The 18,071-nt window shown below is 49.7% G+C and overlaps 1 protein-coding gene across 12 annotated transcripts in view; it reads left to right on the top strand.

Annotated features, from left to right (window-relative positions):
* TANC2 (tetratricopeptide repeat, ankyrin repeat and coiled-coil containing 2) overlaps nucleotides 1–18,071 on the top strand; it is a 176,478-nt gene that overhangs the window by 76,814 nt on the left and 81,593 nt on the right. For 9 of the 12 annotated variants that reach the window (XM_052699455.1, XM_052699457.1, XM_052699462.1 and 6 more), the window contains 2 exons: nucleotides 6,067–6,177; nucleotides 17,196–17,344. In XM_052699455.1, the coding sequence (XP_052555415.1) occupies nucleotides 6,067–6,177; nucleotides 17,196–17,344 (260 nt within the window). The remainder of the gene's footprint in view (nucleotides 1–6,066; nucleotides 6,178–17,195; nucleotides 17,345–18,071) is intronic. The other 3 variants (XM_052699465.1, XM_052699464.1, XM_052699461.1) reach the window with 1 other exon arrangement.

Genomic DNA, 18,071 nt, shown 5'->3' with positions numbered 1-18,071 from the left:
TGTTCAGCTGGCTCAGTGGGAGCACAAGGCATTGCTGTGGGTGACACCAGGATGCTGCACTGTGCACAGTGAGCAGCAGGAGTGCAGGAGCTGCTGCTTTTGTGGGGTTCTGGTGTTGGCTCAGAATCCTGGGAGCTTCTGCATTGGATTTTGCTCTCTTTTCTGTGTTGGTAAACACCAAGGTGAGGAGCTTCATTCTGGGGAATAGAGCAATCCCTGTAGCTGCTGCCAACAAAGAAACGGGGATCCAAAATAGTTTGCTATCAGCTGCACAGCTGTGTGTGCAAGCTGCTGTAATGAAAGGCCTGCCTTTGTCACCCAAACCAACTGCCTTAGTTTTAGCACAGCAAACATTCGAATGACTGGCACATCCATAAATTTAAATCACTTCACCTGTTGCATATTTTCACTGCGTTGTAATTTCTGTCAGCCCATGCACTGTGCAGTCCTGTTTGCTGAGCAGCTCTGTTTGTGAGGGTGGATGGTGACAGGACAAGGGGGAATGGTTTTAAATGGAGACAGGGGAGGTTGAGGTTGGATATTAGGAGGAAGTTTTTGATCCAGAGGGTGGTGAGGCACTGGCACAGGTTGCCCAAGGAGGCTGTGGATGCCCCATCCCTGCAGGCATTCAAGGCCAGGCTGGATGTGGCTCTGGGCAGCCTGGGCTGCTGGTTGGTGACCTGCACACAGCAGGGGGTTGGAACCAGGTGAGCACTGTGCTCCTTTTCAACCCAGGCCATTCTGTCCTTCTGTGATGCAGCACAACACTGACTTGCCAGATCCTGTATTCATGTCAGCAGTTCTCGATGTAAATGGAAATGGAAAGAAGAGCTGTGCAGAAAACCAGAGGATCTCACAGTCTGTGCAGCTCGCTTTGCTGCTAGGAGCAGTTGTGCTGCATGTGCATCTTTCTTTGGGAGAAATCACCAATGAAATGTTCAGTATTGTTTTCCTGCAGTGCCTTGAGGTGAGTGAAGCTGTGTTCAGTGCTCCATTCGCTTCCCACGGCCCAACCTGATCAATGTGTGAGATGGAAACCCCAAATGCTAAAGCAGAAGTGCATTGCTGGGGCAGTGCTGTGACACCCAGCTTTGGAAGGAGGAAGGGAATCTGTTTGGAGCACGTTCACGTCCCAAGGAAAGCTGGGAATTAGTTTTTCCTTTCTTTGTTCCTCCTCAGCTCTGTCCTACAGCCGCTTCCTACAGAGAAGAGGAAAACGTGTTTCCTTCGGTTTCTGTTTGCTCCTGATTTCTCCTGTGGAAACCGATCTGGAAATCCAAGCACTGTGCATCCACAGCTCAGTCTTTAGCTCAGGATAAAGGGCACACGGCCTTCCTCCAAGCAGCAATTTAATGGCATTACCCTTCACTTGATCACAGGGACCGAATGCTTCGCTTCTTTCTTTGGAACAAACTCCCTTTGCTGTGTATCCAGGTCACCTTGGACAGCTGTGCTCATTTTTGGCCCCCGAGCTGCTGAGAGCTGCCAGGGGCTGAACGGCAGCACCACATCTCAGTGAGCGCCGTGCTCTCATCTGGTTTAAATCTAACTTTTAATGAAGCAAAACTGTCAGGAAAGGGGAGGAGGGAGGTGAGGAACGTTTCTGCAGCAGCGCCGCTCCCGTTTCTGCCGTTCAAAGGATTCCGTGGGTTTTTGAGCAGAACGCACGTGGGCTGGAAATGCTGACGGCGTGATCGCATCCCGGAGTCCCAGGTCTTCATCCATTGTTTCTGTAGTTTAACAGGAATTAGAAACAGCACCGAATATATAGGGATGGCTGCAGGCCTCCGTTTGGGAAGCTGAAGTGAGCGCTGCCGGCTTCTGCCTCATCTTTCCTCTTCCCTCTGAGTGCCGCAGGGAACACGCGTGGAATTTGTACTCAGAGCTGATTCAGAAGATACTGAGAAGGGGAATTTTAGATGGGAAATGACGTGGAGAACTGGTGCTGTGACTCAGCTGTGAGCCTCAGAACCCGACCTCCTGGGTTTGGATGGGAAGATGAAAGCGCCATCCGCTCCTCCTGCGCTGTTGGTGCATGAGATGCTGCTCCTCAAATCCGTTTCCCCTGTGGAGATAAAGACTTTTTTTGGTAGTCCACGTTGGAAATAAGTTTATCAACAGGGAAAGAAGGATCCTTTCATAGAATCATAGCATCTTTTGAGTTGGAAGGGACCTTTTCAGGTCATCTTGTCTCACTCCTCTGCATTGAACAGGGACATCTACAGCTCCATCAGGTGCTCAGAGCCTGGTCCAGCCTGACCTTCTTCCCTTCCTCTGTCCTCCCTTCCCCTTCTTGTTTGCCTTCCCTCTTCCCTCTCCTCTCCATAAAACAGAAGGATGTTACCCTGTAATTTCATTATTTTAAGTTAGACTTTTTAAAACCTGGCTGATCTCTAAGTTCCCCCTCTGCAGTGCTGGTTACTGCTGGCTGCTTTATTCGTGCCACAGCAGAAGGAACCGCACGCTGCCTGCTTTCCCCTTCCTGTGATTCGTCCATCAGCAGAACCAGGAGCTGTGTGGGAGCAGTCCAGGAATGCACCTTGTTGAAGTTTCCTCTCCAGAGGGCTGCTCTGCCTGTGCCCATCACGGCCTCCTTTGGGCAGGTTGTTTTTGGAGAGAGCCTGTGCATTTGAGGGATTGCTTTCCACCATACGTGATGTGTGGGATAATACAGCTCTGCCATACCCACATGCAAAACTCAGCTCCTCTTCATCTGCACTGGAAGCAGGGGATTGCAGCTCCCTGCTCGTGGTGATCCTTCACTGTCCCTCACCTGTGCTGGAAGCAGCGTGCTGCTATGGGGTTTATGCATAGAGGTGTGCAAACCGTAATCAGAGTGCAGAGTTAATTAGTGCAGATCCACTGAAACCCGCAGCGCTTTGTTCCATCGGGTCATGCGGTGCTCAGAGCTCTTTTCTATGTGAATTGTTCCTGTCAGAGCAAAACTAAGCTTAGTCATTGAAGCCTTTTGGTGATCCATGGTAATTTCCTTTTCCCAGTGCCTTTCCATTTAAAGAAAACTTTTTTTTAATTAGAATGCTAACTCATCTATACATTACATGGCAGAGAGAATGCAGGAGAATTAGGGTGCTCAGCAAGCTGAAGCAGAGCACAGTGCTAATGGAGATGGAATGATTATTCGGAAGGAATACAGGCGTGCTGGTTTTGTTCTGTTTTTATTTGGTAGCTTCATTCCAGATCTCTGCTTTTGTCCTAAGTTCATCTTTGGTTTCATGTGCTGTTCAGTTCACACCTTGCTGTTCTGGACACTGGTCGTGGGTGATGTTGTGACGTTTGGTGGCTTTGTGAATGTTGGGGAGAATTGCTGTGCCAAGAGGAAGAAGCAGGAAATCAGTGCCCTGGTGGAAGGCAGCCCACTGCTGCACAAAGTTCATCAGTAAGGCAGCTTATTAAGCTTGCAACTGCTGACACTGTGATGGTTTTGCATCATGTGGTGGAATCCTGTCCTGGAATGGCCATCGCTTCCCTTGAAGAAGAAAAACTCCTCTCAAAGTCAAGCAAGATTTTGTTTGCACCGAGGAAAGGGTTTGAGGTTTTGTTCTGGTATATTGCTTTGAATAACTTCTCTTGCTCTTCTCATGGAGGTTCTGCAGCAGCAGCAAGGCTGTTCCTGTATGATGCAATGCTGTGTGTGCCATTGGGTCCTTGGGAACAGGGCTGTCCTGCAGAGCGCACGTGCAGTGTTGGCTGGATGTTGTCTGCCTTGACTTCAGCAAGGCTTTTGGTACCATATCCCAAGATATCCTGGTAAGGAAGCTGTTGGGTAGATGAGAGGACAGAGAGGTGAGCTGAGAGCTGTCTGAGCTCAGAGGGCACATATCAGTACAGCTGGATGTGAGCTGCTGGAGAGGAGCTCTGCAGAGCAGGACCTGGGGGTCCTGGTGGGTGGCAGGTTGTCCAGAGCCAGCAGTGTGTCCTGGTGGCCAAGAAGGCCAATGGGATCCTGGGGTGCATGAAAGGGAGTGTGGGCAGCAGGGCAATGGAGGTGATCCTCCCCTGTGCTCTGCCCTGGTCAGGCCTCATCTGGAGCACTGCATCCAGTTGTGGGTTCCCCAGTACAAAACAGACAGGGATCTCCTGGAGAAGACCAGCAGAGAGGGCACGAAGATAATGCAGGGCCTGGAGCATCTCCTTTGAGGAAAGGCATGAGAAAAGAAGACTGAGAAGGAATCTTAAGAAAAGTGTACAAATATGTGTGAGAGTCGAAGGGACATGGCCAACCTCTTCTTAGCAGTCTGTGGGGACAAAACAAGGGGAAATGGCCACAAACTGGAGCATAGGAAGTTCTGCAACAATATGCAGAAGAACTTCTTCACAGTGAGGGTGATGGAGCACTGGGATGGGCTGCCCAGGGAGCTGCTGGGGTCTCCTTCTCTGGAAATATTCCAGACCTGTCTGGATGCCAACTTGTGCAGCCTGCTGCAGGGAGCTGCTTGGGCAGGGGATTGGATTCACTGAGCTCAGGAGGTTCCTTCCAACCCCTGCAGTTCTGTGACTCTGAAGGATCAGCCCCAGCAGGTGGAGGTGTGGAATGGTGCAGATCACTTCTCTGTGCTTTGCTCAGGGTTATGCTGCGTCGCGAGCACTGATGGTGTGATTCTGGCCATAAGGTTTTGCTGTGCTCATGGGGGGTGTTCAGGATGTCAGCAGGCTTTTCGGTTTTGTACCTCAGCTGTAGCACAGAACCTTCAGTGCCAGCCCAGTTGTGGTTATTAACATCTCCGACCGTGAGAAGAGCTTCTTTTCAGAGGAACATTGCTTGGTTGGCACAGCAGAGGTCTGTGGCTCTGATGTGAGCCTGGAACAATGAAATAGGGACGTGCTATTCCAGTTACAAGGATGACTGCTAGTGAGGCTGCAGTGAGGCAGCTGGACCAAACCCCATTGGCAGAGCTGCAGCTTCACGTGAAATATTAGCACCTGGCTCTGAGCAGGATGATGGTTCCCAACACCTTTCTGACCCGGGTAGCAATCCCTCCGAAACCATTGCATTTATATGGCACCTGGCTGTTAGCTTGTAGCACGGGAGGTGCATGAGAGCAAAGCCCATCCCGAGGTTCAGCCCCATTTTTGGTGTTCAGGGCAGGAGGACTGAGATGTGAGTGGTGCACAGGAGGGCTGCCAGGCTGAGCAGTGCAGGCAGGAGTTGGGAGAGCAGCTTTTCAAGTTGGCCTTTCACTTCAATGGGCAGTGAGCGCAGCTGGGAACGCATCGCCGTCACCTGCACACAGCTTACAGCCCAGCTTATTTCTCCGGTCTGGCAGAAATACCCATTGAAAAACGTGGTGCTGAAGATGTTTTAGAAATCATTACTTCACTACCAGCAAAAGGGGCACAGCACTTTGTCACTGCATTTCAGATCCAGTGCTGTTTTTGTGTGATGCCGGTGCTGTTTTGCTCTGGGGCACTTTGACTTTCCCAGCTCTTCCTTTCATTCCTTTGAATCGTTTCTGGATTTGCAAGGATGGAAGTGAAGCACTCAGGTTCTCTCCTTCTGGGCAGCGTTGGTTTCCATCTGATCATCCACAGGGAGTGCAGCACCTGTGGGATCAGACATTTGCAGTGCTTCAAAATGGGTTTATTTTCATTGCTCTGCAGAGGAAGCAATCACTGAATACAGAATTTGTGTATTCATTTCAGTGTTTTGGAGTTCAATACCTGAAACCCCAGCAGGCTCTGCATCCCTCTATGCCATCTTAGTCCTTTACATGGCAGAGTGCAGTCCTGTTTGCTTCCTATAAAAGATGGGTTAAAGTGGGAAGGAAACAGGGAAGTGCTTGGGAGCATGAGGAGCTGCTGCAGCCCCGCATACTCTGAAGGCTGCAGCCTGCAAGTTTGAATCAGAGCCATCTCCTTTGTAAAGAATGCAGATAATGCTTTTTTTTTTTTTCTTTTTTTTCAGCAAAAAAGGAAAAAAAAAAAAAAAGGGGGGGTAGGGGGGGTAACCTGATCTGAGTCTGACAGTGTCATTAAGTGCTTCCATCTGTTGCTCGCTGTTTCCCTTATTCATGAGCCCTCTCTCTCTCTCCCCCTCCTTCTCCTTAGCCCCTCTGAGGAAAGCAAAGTTTGTTGAGAGCCCTCGCATCCCCGAGTCTGAGCTTGGCTCACCAACACTCTCTTCAGCACAGAAACTGGACGTGGATGCATACTGCCCTGGTAAGCTGCATTCAGAGATGCTGCATTTGGAGAGGGACTGCAGCTCCAGCCAGAAGGAGCGCTGCATGTAGTGCAGCTCTGTTTAATGGTGCTGGCTGGGAGCTGCACAGCCCCGTTGCATTGAGCAGCTCCATGCATTCGTTTCTCACTGCTGCCCATTCACACCTGCTGCTTGCTGTGTGCTGCAGGTGAGAGCTGCACGGCTGCCCCCCCCTGGGGCAACGTAGGAGACGGGGAGTATGGATTACAGGAGGTGAAAGTGATCCAGTTCGCTTGAAATTTCATTTTTCATGCTGGCTCTTGGAAGGGCTGGAATGAGAACACGTTTCACAGCTATCATTGCACAGTGTTGTGTGATCTCGTTGAGCCTACACCCAAAAACATTGCAGATGGTGAGAGCCTATGGGGGTGTTCGTGGCCGGGGGAGCTGTGTGAGCAGTGCTTGGGGTGCAGGCTTTCTTCAGTGTGCTTTCTTTGAGACTGGCTTCTTAGATAAAAAAGCAATCTCTGTGCTTGGAAGTGCCTCCTCCAGGCCGGAGCTGCTGTGAAAAGGGCTCTTCCTTTGTCAAGGATCATGAAATACTTAAAATTTTGCCATCGCAGCCCTTTCTTCTTCCAACTGAATTCCTTCTACTCCTGTGTTTGTAACTGTAGTAATTATAACTTGTTATGATTGGACCTGCAGAGAATTAGAGTTGTAAATGTGGCTTAAAAGCAGAAATCCTGCATTCCTCACTCATGGCATCTCTCCCAGGTGTGTTTCGTCCTTCTGCCCCAGCTCCATGTGCCCGTGGTTTGGGGGTGTGCATCCTCCTATCTATCACACACACAGCCCTGGGTGCTGATGGTGGCATTTCGTATTGTTTCTCTTTTTTTTTGCTTTTTGATCTCCTTCATTCACTGCCAGGGGAGTGACGTTAAAGGGGACGTGGGATTTCCTCGTGCTTTGAGGTGTCACTGAAGAAACATGATGGAAAAAAAGAAGGGAGAGGAAGAGAGTGAGTTGCCATAGGGCGTGCTGCTGGGCAGGGCTTATGTGGTGGCATGGCTGACACTGGGAGGGAACATTCCTGGCAACCCTGGGAGAATGGTGAAAGGAATCATCTGGGGAAGGATTTCTGGAGCTGTTCCTGGAGAAAAGGTTTGCAGTGCACAGGGATCCCCCTGAAGTCTTAGACTCATGGAGTCATTACTTTGGGAAAGGCCAAGACCGGGTTGGATGGGGCCCTGAGCAACCAGATCCAGACCCAGATCTGTAGGTTGGTGGCCCTGTGTGGCAGGGTGCTGGGACCTGGTGATCCTTGGGGTCCCTTCCAACCCAAGCCAGTGTATGAGGACCATTAGGATCACCAAATCCAGCCACTGACCCATCACCACCATGCCCACCAGCCTTGTGTGAGGAGAAGGGGGAGAACAGAGATCTGGACAACGCGTGAACAATGGCTGCCTCTCAACGTAGGTGATGTCCAGCTGCAGTGGGAGGGTGGAGGAAAGGGCCTCAATTTCATCTGGGACTGTGGCAAAGCCAGCAGGCAGCACCCAGCATTGGTTCTCCAAGCAATTCCAGCTCCTTTCCTTATATCTAGTCTTGCTTTGTCCTGCTCTGTGGTGCGTGCATCCTGCAGGGGTGTTCGTGGTGTCAACCTGAGCATCTCCAGGAACGGGATCAGGAGGAGCAAGGCTCAGAGTTGAAGGAAATAAAAAAGGTTGGAGGTGTGCAGGAGCTGAGTGAGGGGTGGAGGGCTTTGCAAAATGATCCCTGACAAGTAATGTCATTAACTGCACACTTAAAGGCAGTTTAAAGCACTCAATAGAGATGAGGAGAGAACATTTTCTGCTCTCCTTATAGGAATGATTGCTTCAGCTCGAGGTGCCCGGAGATGAAGTTTTGCTCAGTGCTGTCTGTGTTAAGGCTGAGGCTGATTTCAGCAGGGAAGGGTTCCTTTGCTGTGCTGCGGTGTGAATTGGTGCCTGTAATAATGCATGCTCACTGCTGGAAATGTGGAAGGAGCAGAAGGGGCTGGATGGCATCAGAGGGAGCTGCTGATGGGGAGGGCATAGCTGAGACTGGAAACTGTTCTGTTCATCGTTAGGCTCTGTGCTGCTGGTCGTGCTGAGTTCTGGAGGGTGAATTTCAGTTCAGGTGAAAGCAGCCATTGCCCCACGTCCTACAGTGGTTTCATTTCAGGTGGCAGAAAGGTTCTGTGGCTTCAAGAAAGACATTTCTCAGTGCTATTTGTGTACATGTTCCTGTGACTGCACGGCCATTAGAGGTAACCCTGCCCTTCTGGGCATCCAGGTGGTGAAGGAGCTGCTGCCTCCTGTCTTGGTGCTGCTGCTCTTTGTCCTCCTTCTCTTGTTTAAGCCTGGCATCTCAGTTTGATCTCTTAAGTGCTGTAGGGCTGTGCTGAAAGTACTCTGAGACAGATGGATGGTGCTTTCAGGGAATGGCCTTTCCTCTTAGATCTGAGGCGGTGGTTGCATTTTGTGTGATTTATTGCCTTGTCATTGGGCTTCAAAGGCCAAACGTGTTCTGACGTTACCTTTTAATGGGATTAAATCCTTCTGCAGAAGAAGCAGTTGGTGACTGTCTGCTTGTCTGGGGTGTCTCCTGTTCCATGAAGTGGGGCCCCCTCACAGTGCCATGGAAGTGAGGGCTGACCTGGGGGCTTCCCACTGCCGTGTTGCTCATGGCCATCCCGTTGCTCCTTTCTCTTTTGCACCACACAGGCTGACACCTGCTTCCTTTTGCTTCTTTCTTTTCATCGTGTAAAAGTGTGGGGTTTTTCACTTTACACACACACGAGCTTCTGTCAAACACCAACAGGGCACCTCTTCTGCAGGAGTCAGAGCTGCACTTGGAGGTTTCCTGATGAAAGCATAGGAAATAAGTGAAACAAAAAGCTCCAAACTAAAACATCAGACAGCAGGATGTGTGTCCAACCCGTCACATCAGATGGTGATGGACTGGGAGGAAGGCTGGGAATGATCAAACCAACCGTGGCCTGACAAATGCTGTTACTGGGAGACCTGCATCTGGCCCAGCATTCTCCAGCCCACTGACCTGGAGGGAATGGGAAATCATTGCAATCAGCCCTAATTGCAGCAATTGTGGCCATTCCCTGCCTGGTTGCTATGGGAGCCATTGATGTCTTTCAGGCTCCTCTTGGGAGGACAGCACTGTTTTCTGTTGTGCTTTGAGGTAGGAAGAAACTCAAAGTAAACCAGGCTGAGATTCTGCCATCAGGACATGCGTAGAGGTCACAGAACCATTGCTGTTGGAGAAGGGCTTCAGGATCACCAGGTCCAACCATCAGCCCGTGGCCACTGTGTCCCTCCACAGAACCACAGAATCACAGAATGGCCAGGGTAGGAAGAGATCTCAAGGATCTGAAGCTCCAACCCCCTGCCACACGCAGGGCCACCAACCTCCACATTTCATAGCAGCCCAGGCTGCCCAGGGCCCCATCCAACCTGGCCTTGAACACCTGCAGGGTTGGACGGGGCATCACAGCCTCTCTGGGCAGCTGTTCCAGCACCTCACCGCTCTCAGAGTAAAGAACTTCCCCCTGACATCCAATCTCAATCTTCCCTCCCTCAACTTCAGACCATTTCCCCTTGTCCTGCTGTTACCTCCCTCTTCACGGAGTTGATTCCCCTCCTGTTTGCAGGCTCCCTTTAGGTACTTTAGGCTGCAATGAGGTCACCCCACAGCCTTCTTTTCTCCAGGCTGAACGAGCCCAGCCTGTCTTTGTAGGGAGATGCTCCAGCTCTGATGTCCTCCAGCATCCCAGAGGAGCATCATTTTGGGATTGGCTGCAGACTGCTCACCGCTGGGTGTCGATGGGCTTCTGTGGCAACTGAAGGTGCAAACAGGGGTTTGTGGAATGAGCCTTTGTGTCAAAGTGCCTGAGGGCAGAGCTGGAAATAGCAGGGATTGCAGGTACTGCTGCCATCTGTTTTGGCTGTTATGTGAGCTGAGATGACATGGTACTCTGGAAGCTTCCTGATGTGATCTACAAACCTCTGGCTTTCCTTTGTAACCTAGGGATTGGTTTCCTCTCTCTGGAGAGCAATAAAAAGACTTATGGTGGTGGTCCAGAAGTGAAGTGTAGGAGAGGTCCAGCTCCAAAGCACCACGTGGCTGCAGGACAGGAGCTGGGAGGTGCTTGTGGCACACTGCTGCTATTGGTTCTGAAACCATCAGTGATGAGCCCATCAGGATCAGTGCAAAGCCCTCATTTTCACATCTGAGCCCATGTGATGCTCCGTACCACACTTCCCTGCAAGCAGGCAGAACCAGGGGCCTTTGCTGTACTGTGTGCTCAGTTGTGGCCTTGCTGATGGGCACAGACGAGGTCACACTTCACCTTCAGAGTTCATGGTGGGAATATAAGGATGCTAAAGAAGAAAAAGGAAGGGGCAGTGATGTAGGTGGGGCTCTTGGTCATCACCTTGCCAATTAGTCATCATTTTTTCCTCTCAACTTGGATATTTCATAGAACCCTAGAATGGTTTGGGTCGGAAGGGACTTCAAGATCATCTCATTCCAACCCCCTGCTACAGGCAGGGCACCTCTCTCTACACCAGGTTGCTCAAAGATGTGTTTATTCCCAAAAACTTTACAATCTGGAGGAAGCAATCAATAATTCTGCTTTTGTTATGATTTTGGATGTGAGTTTTGGGGCAGTATTAGTTTTGCTGCAAGTTTCTATGGATGTAAGAAGTGAATGTTGGTTTTACCAGCTCTAAAGATAAGTGTGTTTCTGGAGAGCTGCTCCATTCTTTTACAAGCTTGGTTCCCATGTCCTAATGGTTGAATCAATCCAATGGATGCTTTTTTTCCCCCTTAACCAAAATACACTTGAACTCCAGGGATGCTATGGAGAGCTTCTCATCAGTGAAAATATGTGGTGCTCTGAAAGCCGCTCTGCTGCTCTCTTACCAGTTGCCTTGACTGCCTACCACTCTTTAGGACTGCAAAACAAGGGCTTCTTTATTCTTTTCCAGTGGGAATATTGTTCCCAGTGCTGTAATTTGTTCTGATTGTCAGTATTCTGCCCATCCTGTCTGTTCCTTTCTCTTGGTCAGCACAGCTGCATGCCCACCCTGCAGACAGGAGATGGCTTTGTGGTGTCCAGTTCACAGGGCAGACGTTTAGATATCAATATCACTGATGGTGTGACTCCTGATCACTGGAAAAATAATGGCTTGGAACCCAAACATGACAGTGTTGGCCAGCTGCTGGCTGGAAAGGGCAGATAACTGACAGCCTTGCTGGGCAGCATCCGTGATACTGACGTATCTTCCAGAGGTCTGCAGCTTACTGCACGCTCCAAAATTGCTGTTTGGGCCTGAAATTGCAGCAGGTTTCCCAAGCTTACTGCTGGATTCTCTTCTCTGTTTCCCAACCCAAAGAGATGTGAGAAGTGAGGTTACCTCCCTGGCTCTCATCCTGCCGCCCGTCTGCTGACCTCACTGAATTACCTGGGTAAGGTTGCTGGTTGTGTGCTGCACAACCTGATTGTGCTGTGAGGATGCTGTTGTCAGTTGGATTTGGCTTGTGGGAGGTCTTTGTTGGTGTGGCTTTACCTGCAGTGATGGCACAGCAACACATGAGTGCTCCAAAGTGGTGCTGGGAACAACGGTTCCTCTCTGCTCTGTGGCAGAGGAGCACTCATCCCTGAGCCCATGCTCAGTTTGTGACAACTGTGGCCTTTTTTGATACGAGTTCAGGGATGGGTGCTTTGAGTGTCCTCATCTTTTCCCCATTCTCTTTTCTCTGGCATTTAAACAGGAGAGCAAATCCAAGAGAATCCATCCCCAAATACAAGTGCAAAGGATTTCTTCAAACCCAGAGCATGACATACATGGGATTAGATTTTCTGGTAGTGTTGACGTTGCTTTTGCTGGCTGTGTGTGGCTCAGCTGGTTCCTGACTGACAAGTGACTTCCTTCTGGCAGTCTGATGCAGAGGCAGCAGGAGGGGCTGCTGGAAAACAGCTTTGGTTTGTGCTGCAAAGGAGAATTTCTCTTAAATTTCTCCATAGAACGAATGCTGTGCAACTCAGGCGAGGTTTGGACCTGGTCTTGCAGGGAGGGAGAAGAGCAGTTTGTTGGGGAAGCACCTGGATAAAGCAGCATGGGGTGGCCTTGAGCCGCTGCTGGGACTCCATGGTGTTCATCCTCAGCATTCTGGCAGCTCGAGGTCTCAGCTTGGGAGTGACGTGGTTCCACAGGGCTGATTCCAGAGCAGTGCATCTGATGTAGCTTTCATCCCTCGCTGAAGAAGTTTTCTCTTCTTGATGCGAGCAAGAGAAAAGAAAAAGCCGTTCTGTTAATTCTGAGATGAGGGAGATGTGCAGGAATGGTCAAGGGCATTTTCCAAATATAGCTCGATATATCCAGAATAATTTAAAGCAGATGTACATAATAATGGGACGGATTCAGGTCACATGTAAAGAGGGACGTCTGGATAAAACCCTACAGTTATGTAATAGAAGATCCAAATAATAAATGGCACCGTTTATTCCAGTGCTGTACAGGGGCTCACTCTCTGCATGCAACTGCTCTGTTCTCTCACTGCTTGTTGAAGAAGTTCTGATTTATCAGACAAATCAGTTTTATATTCAGGCAAATTCTAGATTGGGCACAACTGAGCAAACTGTTACCCACTTCTTGCAGTTTGACGCTCACTGGAATAGATTTCAGATGTAATTTCAGTTCCATTCAGGATCTGTTTTTGGAAGTGAGAATTTAACCATTACAGTAAAGATATTCCGTGGAGTAAAGCCACACTTGGTTTCTCACAGAGGTGCCACCCCGCGTTGCAGATCTGGAAGAGGAGGCAGTGGTAACCATCCAACAAGTCACAGGATTGCAAAATATGTCATAAAGAAACCTCATTCCATTTTAAGCAATTGCAGCTGAAATACGTGGCAGATTTCATTATAGGAATGGAAAGGATTGAAGGGAAACAGTATTTTACAGTGATAACGTTCAAAACCAGACATTTGGAGTGCTTTACTGAAAAGAGCAAAACTAATACACTGTGCTTAGGAAATTATAGATTGGATTTTTCAAGGAAATGTTATGAAGTTTATGAACTCCTGGAGAAAACAGAACTGTTCTGACGAGAAGCAAACCCCAGTGCCCCTGCTTTTGCCCGGAGCCTTCTGGTGATCCCTGGCCATGTTCCCAGCACAGGACCACCTTGAGTTGGAAGGGACCTGCAAGGATCACTGGGTCCAACTTGTGGCTCAGTGCCTACAAACCCGACTTGTGGATCAGTAACTATGAACCCAACTCCAGTGCAAGGCTCTGTACCTACAAACCCATCTGAATTCGTGGCTCTGTACCTCCAAACCCAATTCATGGCTCAGTACCTACAAACCCAGCTCCAACTCATGGCTCTGTACCTACAAACCCAGCTCCAACTCATGGCTCTGTACCTACAAACCCAACTCATGGCTCAGTACCTACAAACCCAACTCATGGCTCAGTACCTGCAAACTCAACTCCAACTCATGGCTCAGTACCTACAAACCCAACTCCAACTCATGGCTCAGTACCTACAAACCCAACTCCAACTCATGGCTCTGTACCTGCAAACCCAATTCCACCCAAAACCTTTTTGATGCAGGCAGGGTGACCTGAACTAGGCGCTGTATGGCAGAAGTGGAAGAACTGCAAATTACTTCTGGAGCATTGAGAAAACTCCCTTTTTCTTTGAAGCTGGCTCCTGAGTGAGGCCAGGAATGATGCTGAGCGTTGTGGTCTGTCCTGGCACCTTGCTTTGGAATTGAGCTAAAACTTCTGATTTTGTTACATGTAGGTTTTTTCTTTGCAACCAGGAGACCAATGTAGTGTTGCTCCAGAGTTGAACCCTTCCAAAGTAACCAGAGCCTGTGTAGGTGAGTTGTTGGGATCCATGAGATTGCTCCCAGCAGCCCTCATTCAGGTAATTCTGGGATGAATCGCACAAGCGATGGGGCTTAGCTGAAATGGGTTCAGCTGTTGGAAAGGAAGGAGAATCAGAGGCATCCATTTGGTCGGTGTGCTCAGCTTGTAGTGCTCTCAGTCTCTGCACAAACCGTCTTACATCAGTGCAGGAGCTTTGATTTGCTTCTGTTGTGTAACACAGCAGCTGCCTGTCCTGAAGATGAAGGGTTGGAAGAAGCGAGGTGTTCTCCAGAAATGGGATTACCTCTTGCGTGTGGCCTTTTGCATAGTGCTCCTCTGCTTTCTGTTTTGAAGGTGCCTCTTATTTACGAAAAGGTCACCGTGAAAGAATCCAAATGTCTTATTTTTGGGTTCATTTGTTTTGGCAGCACAAAGCAAGGCAGCGTGTGTGCATTTTCCTTCCCCAAAACAATGCGTGTGCTGCTCAGACAAATTACCTCTCCTTCCTCTGAGCCCGACCTCTCCTGGTGCTGAGGGTATTAATAACAGATTGTTGGTTATGTTATGGGAAACAAGCAGATCCCTGCAGTGTGTTGGTGTTTGTTGCTGCCAGATTTGTGCTCCTGGAACCCATTGCACTGAAGTGTGCATGAAATGTGGCCGCAGCATTGACTGCATTGTGCCTGCAGGGCTGGAGAGGTGATGCCCACCTTGCTGGAAGCACTGGGTCTCGCTGCCAGTAGGAGTCACAGACCTCTTGGAGCTGCTTGCTCTCTTCTTTGATACTCAGTTCAGACCAAAAACTGAAAGGTGGTGTGATCCAATCTAGTGGTGCTTTGCTAAAGCTCGGAGCTCTCTGCGCTTTGCAGTCGCTGTTGTAATAAAGCAATGGATGGTTTGAGGCTGCCCAGGATGCTCTTGGATGCTCTCTGTGTTCATGCCCTGTGCTGTGAGGAGGCTGCAGCCCTGCCAGGCAGCTCTCACCTGTCTGTGCCATGAAGGGGAGGGAGCTGGGCAGGGGCTGGAGCACAGCTTTCATAGGGAGCAGCTGGGGGAACTGGGATCATTCATTGTGGAAAAGGGGAGGCACAAGGGGCACCATGCTGCTCCCCAGAGGAGGTTGTAGCATGGTGGGTTTGATCTCTGCTCCCAGTAACAGTGATAGGATGGGAGGCGATGGCCTGCAGTTGTACCAGAGAGGGTCCAGTTGGAGCAGTTTGTTCTGCAGAGTGATCAAGTGCTGGCATGGTCTGCCCAGGGAGCAGGGAGTCCCTGGAGGTGTTCAGAACCATGGAGACGTGGCACTGAGGGATGTAGCTGTGGGCACAGTGGGGTGGGCTTGGACATGAGGGTCTCAGATAGTCTCAGAGGTCTTTTCCAGCCTCTGTGGTTCTGTAAGCTGGGCTAAGCTCATAACTTCATTTTAGGCACAAACGACAGTTTTGTGCCCATGGGAGCAGTTATAGGGTTGGTGTGGGCAGGGTTACATCCAGCCCCAAAGGGGTGAGCCATGGCTCAGCTGCAGGAGCCCATACCCAGCGTTGCTCCCCATGCATCTCTGCAGACATCACGTGTGACGGACTGCACAGTCAGCTGTCTGCTAATTTTAGGCCAGTACAGAGATCTGGGATAAATTCTAAAAGTCTGCTTTTAAAAAAAGCAGAGATAACCTTGGAAATCAAAGTCCGTATACTTCTCATTTTACGTAAAAATATCTGTTCCGAATTTGACTCCCTGAGATGGTAAATGCCCACAGCCCAGATGTGGGTGGTCAGCAGCTCAGGAAAATTGGGCCATCCATCTAAATTTGTCTCTGTCTTCAATCCATCCTGTTCACTTCTGCGTGCTTTAAAGTGGTACAACAGGGATTCGGTGACTTAGAAGACAGCTTCCATTCTCACGCTCCGTAATCCACTTTCCCCATGGTGAAGCTGCCCTGGAAGCAGTGCTCCCGGAGCCAGCAGTGCTCACTAACATTGACTTTGTTGCATGGAGGTGCCCCGGGGCTCCCGAGGGCTGTGGTGTGGGTGAAGCACCCAGAATTTGCAGGCAGCTCCCATGAGATGTGCACTGGGAGCTGGATGGGAGTTTCTGGGTGCAGCTGGCTTGCATTTACTGAAGGCTTGTACATAACCTTGATTGTCTGCTTGGTTGGTGTTCAGTTAGAGTTATCAGAGAGCTCTATATGAAGCTCCAGGCTGAGAGCTGCAGCATCCTCAAGCTGGGACACGGGAAAGGAGATGGGCTCTTTTCCAGATTGTACATGATCAGATGAATAATTAACTGTGGAGTCATTGCAAATCCTAATTAGCATCCTACAGCTGCGCCAAGCGCAGCGTTGCATCGGTGTGATGTGGGAAGAGGTTGACCTTCAGGCTTCGACTGCACTGCAGCAGCTGTGGTCAGTGGGGCAGAATGCGGCCTCACCATTGGGATGCCACAAGTCATTAAACAGCCTAAATTTTTGGCAGGAAAACTCGAGGAAACAATCATGTGGAATTTTGCCTTTTGATGTCATTTTTAAGCTTGGTAGGGGCTGGGAGGTGCTCTCACCTCTGTGTCACAGCCCAGACGATGCGCAAGGAAACCTCTCCAGAGCAGCACTTCCCATATAATCCTGAGCATGTCAGAAGCAGCAGATGACAGCAAACGATGCTCATGATTTTTCTGCCCTATCCTGTTAACCCCTGAGAAGTGCAGGTTTGCTGCTGAGCATCTCATGTAGTGCTTTAGGAGCAGCAGAAGTTGGCACATGCGGGTTTGAATTCACAACATCCAGGAAGTCTTGCTTCCCAGTTGGGTTTCCTGTTGGTGGGGCAGGGAAAAGGAGGTGAATGTGTTTCTTCCACCTGAGGTGCAGAGAATAAAACAAGCAATGAGAGCAGAAATAACAGCCGGAGTAAGAGTAAACATGCCTTCACAGCTGGGGGAATGAATAACCTACAGTTAATGACCATCAAAAAACATTAGCACGGATTTGAATGACGTGTGTAACCTGAAATCCTGGATACAGAAGTCACAGCATGGAAAGTTAGCTGCGTTCTGTTGGTAAATGCACTGAGCAGTAGCCAAGGTCAGCAATTTATCTCAACCTGTTTGTTTCTCTCTCTCCTCAGGTGACGCTGAGCAGGAGCTGGGACCCCCTCCATCCGTAGATGAGGCAGCAAATACACTCATGACTCGCCTGGGCTTCCTCCTGGGGGAGAAAGTCACAGAGGTACAGCCAGGGCCCCAGTACAGCATGGAGGTGCAGGATGAGAACCAGGTATGTCGTGTCCTCTGCTCTCCTTTTAACAGCAGAATCACTGCATGCTTGGGTTGGGAGGGACCTTACAGCCCCCAGCCCTTCTCCCTGCTGTGGGTTGGCTGCCCTGCAGCTCAGCAAACCCAGAGCCCATCCGTGGCAGTGGGCATCTCCAGCAATGGGGCACCCACAGCTCTGGGCAGTTCCAGTGCCTCGCTGCCTCTGGATAACAGATTTCCCCCTCACATCTGACCTGGATTTCCCTTCTTTTAGTTTAAAGCTGTTCACCCTTTCTTCCATCACTCTCTGCCCCTATTTAAGCTCCATTCCAACACTGGAAGGTGCTTGATGGTTCTGTTGGTTCCCATTTGAATGCAGGATGAGAGATGGTGGTTATTTCCTCATTACATGACAGCTGAGTGTCTCCTGATGATGAAACGATTGCTGTGAGGTAGAAGGCTGGATCTCCTCGTTCAGCAGTGAATCATTGCTCTGCATTCCAGGGATCAGCTCCCACCATGTGAAGCAACTCCTGTTGTTTTTCTGTGTCTGCAAACGTGGGAGTGGGCAGCATTTCTAATCAGCATGTAACGATCAAAATAATAAATAATCTGTCCTTCTCACATGCAGTATTTCAGAAGCATTTTAGCACTGTTGCACGAAGGCTGGCTGTCTCTCCAGGAAGGATAGATAGCTGGTAGTGGTGTTATTTTACATAGGGTCACAGATTTTGCTTTTGTTGGCCTAA

This window comes from Tympanuchus pallidicinctus, unplaced genomic scaffold, assembly GCF_026119805.1.
Source record: "Tympanuchus pallidicinctus isolate F22 unplaced genomic scaffold, pur_lepc_1.0 scaffold37, whole genome shotgun sequence".
Taxonomy (NCBI): domain Eukaryota; kingdom Metazoa; phylum Chordata; class Aves; order Galliformes; family Phasianidae; genus Tympanuchus; species Tympanuchus pallidicinctus.
The sequence above is the reverse complement of the archived record's forward strand: the minus strand, read 5'-3'. Positions and strand labels throughout refer to the sequence as shown.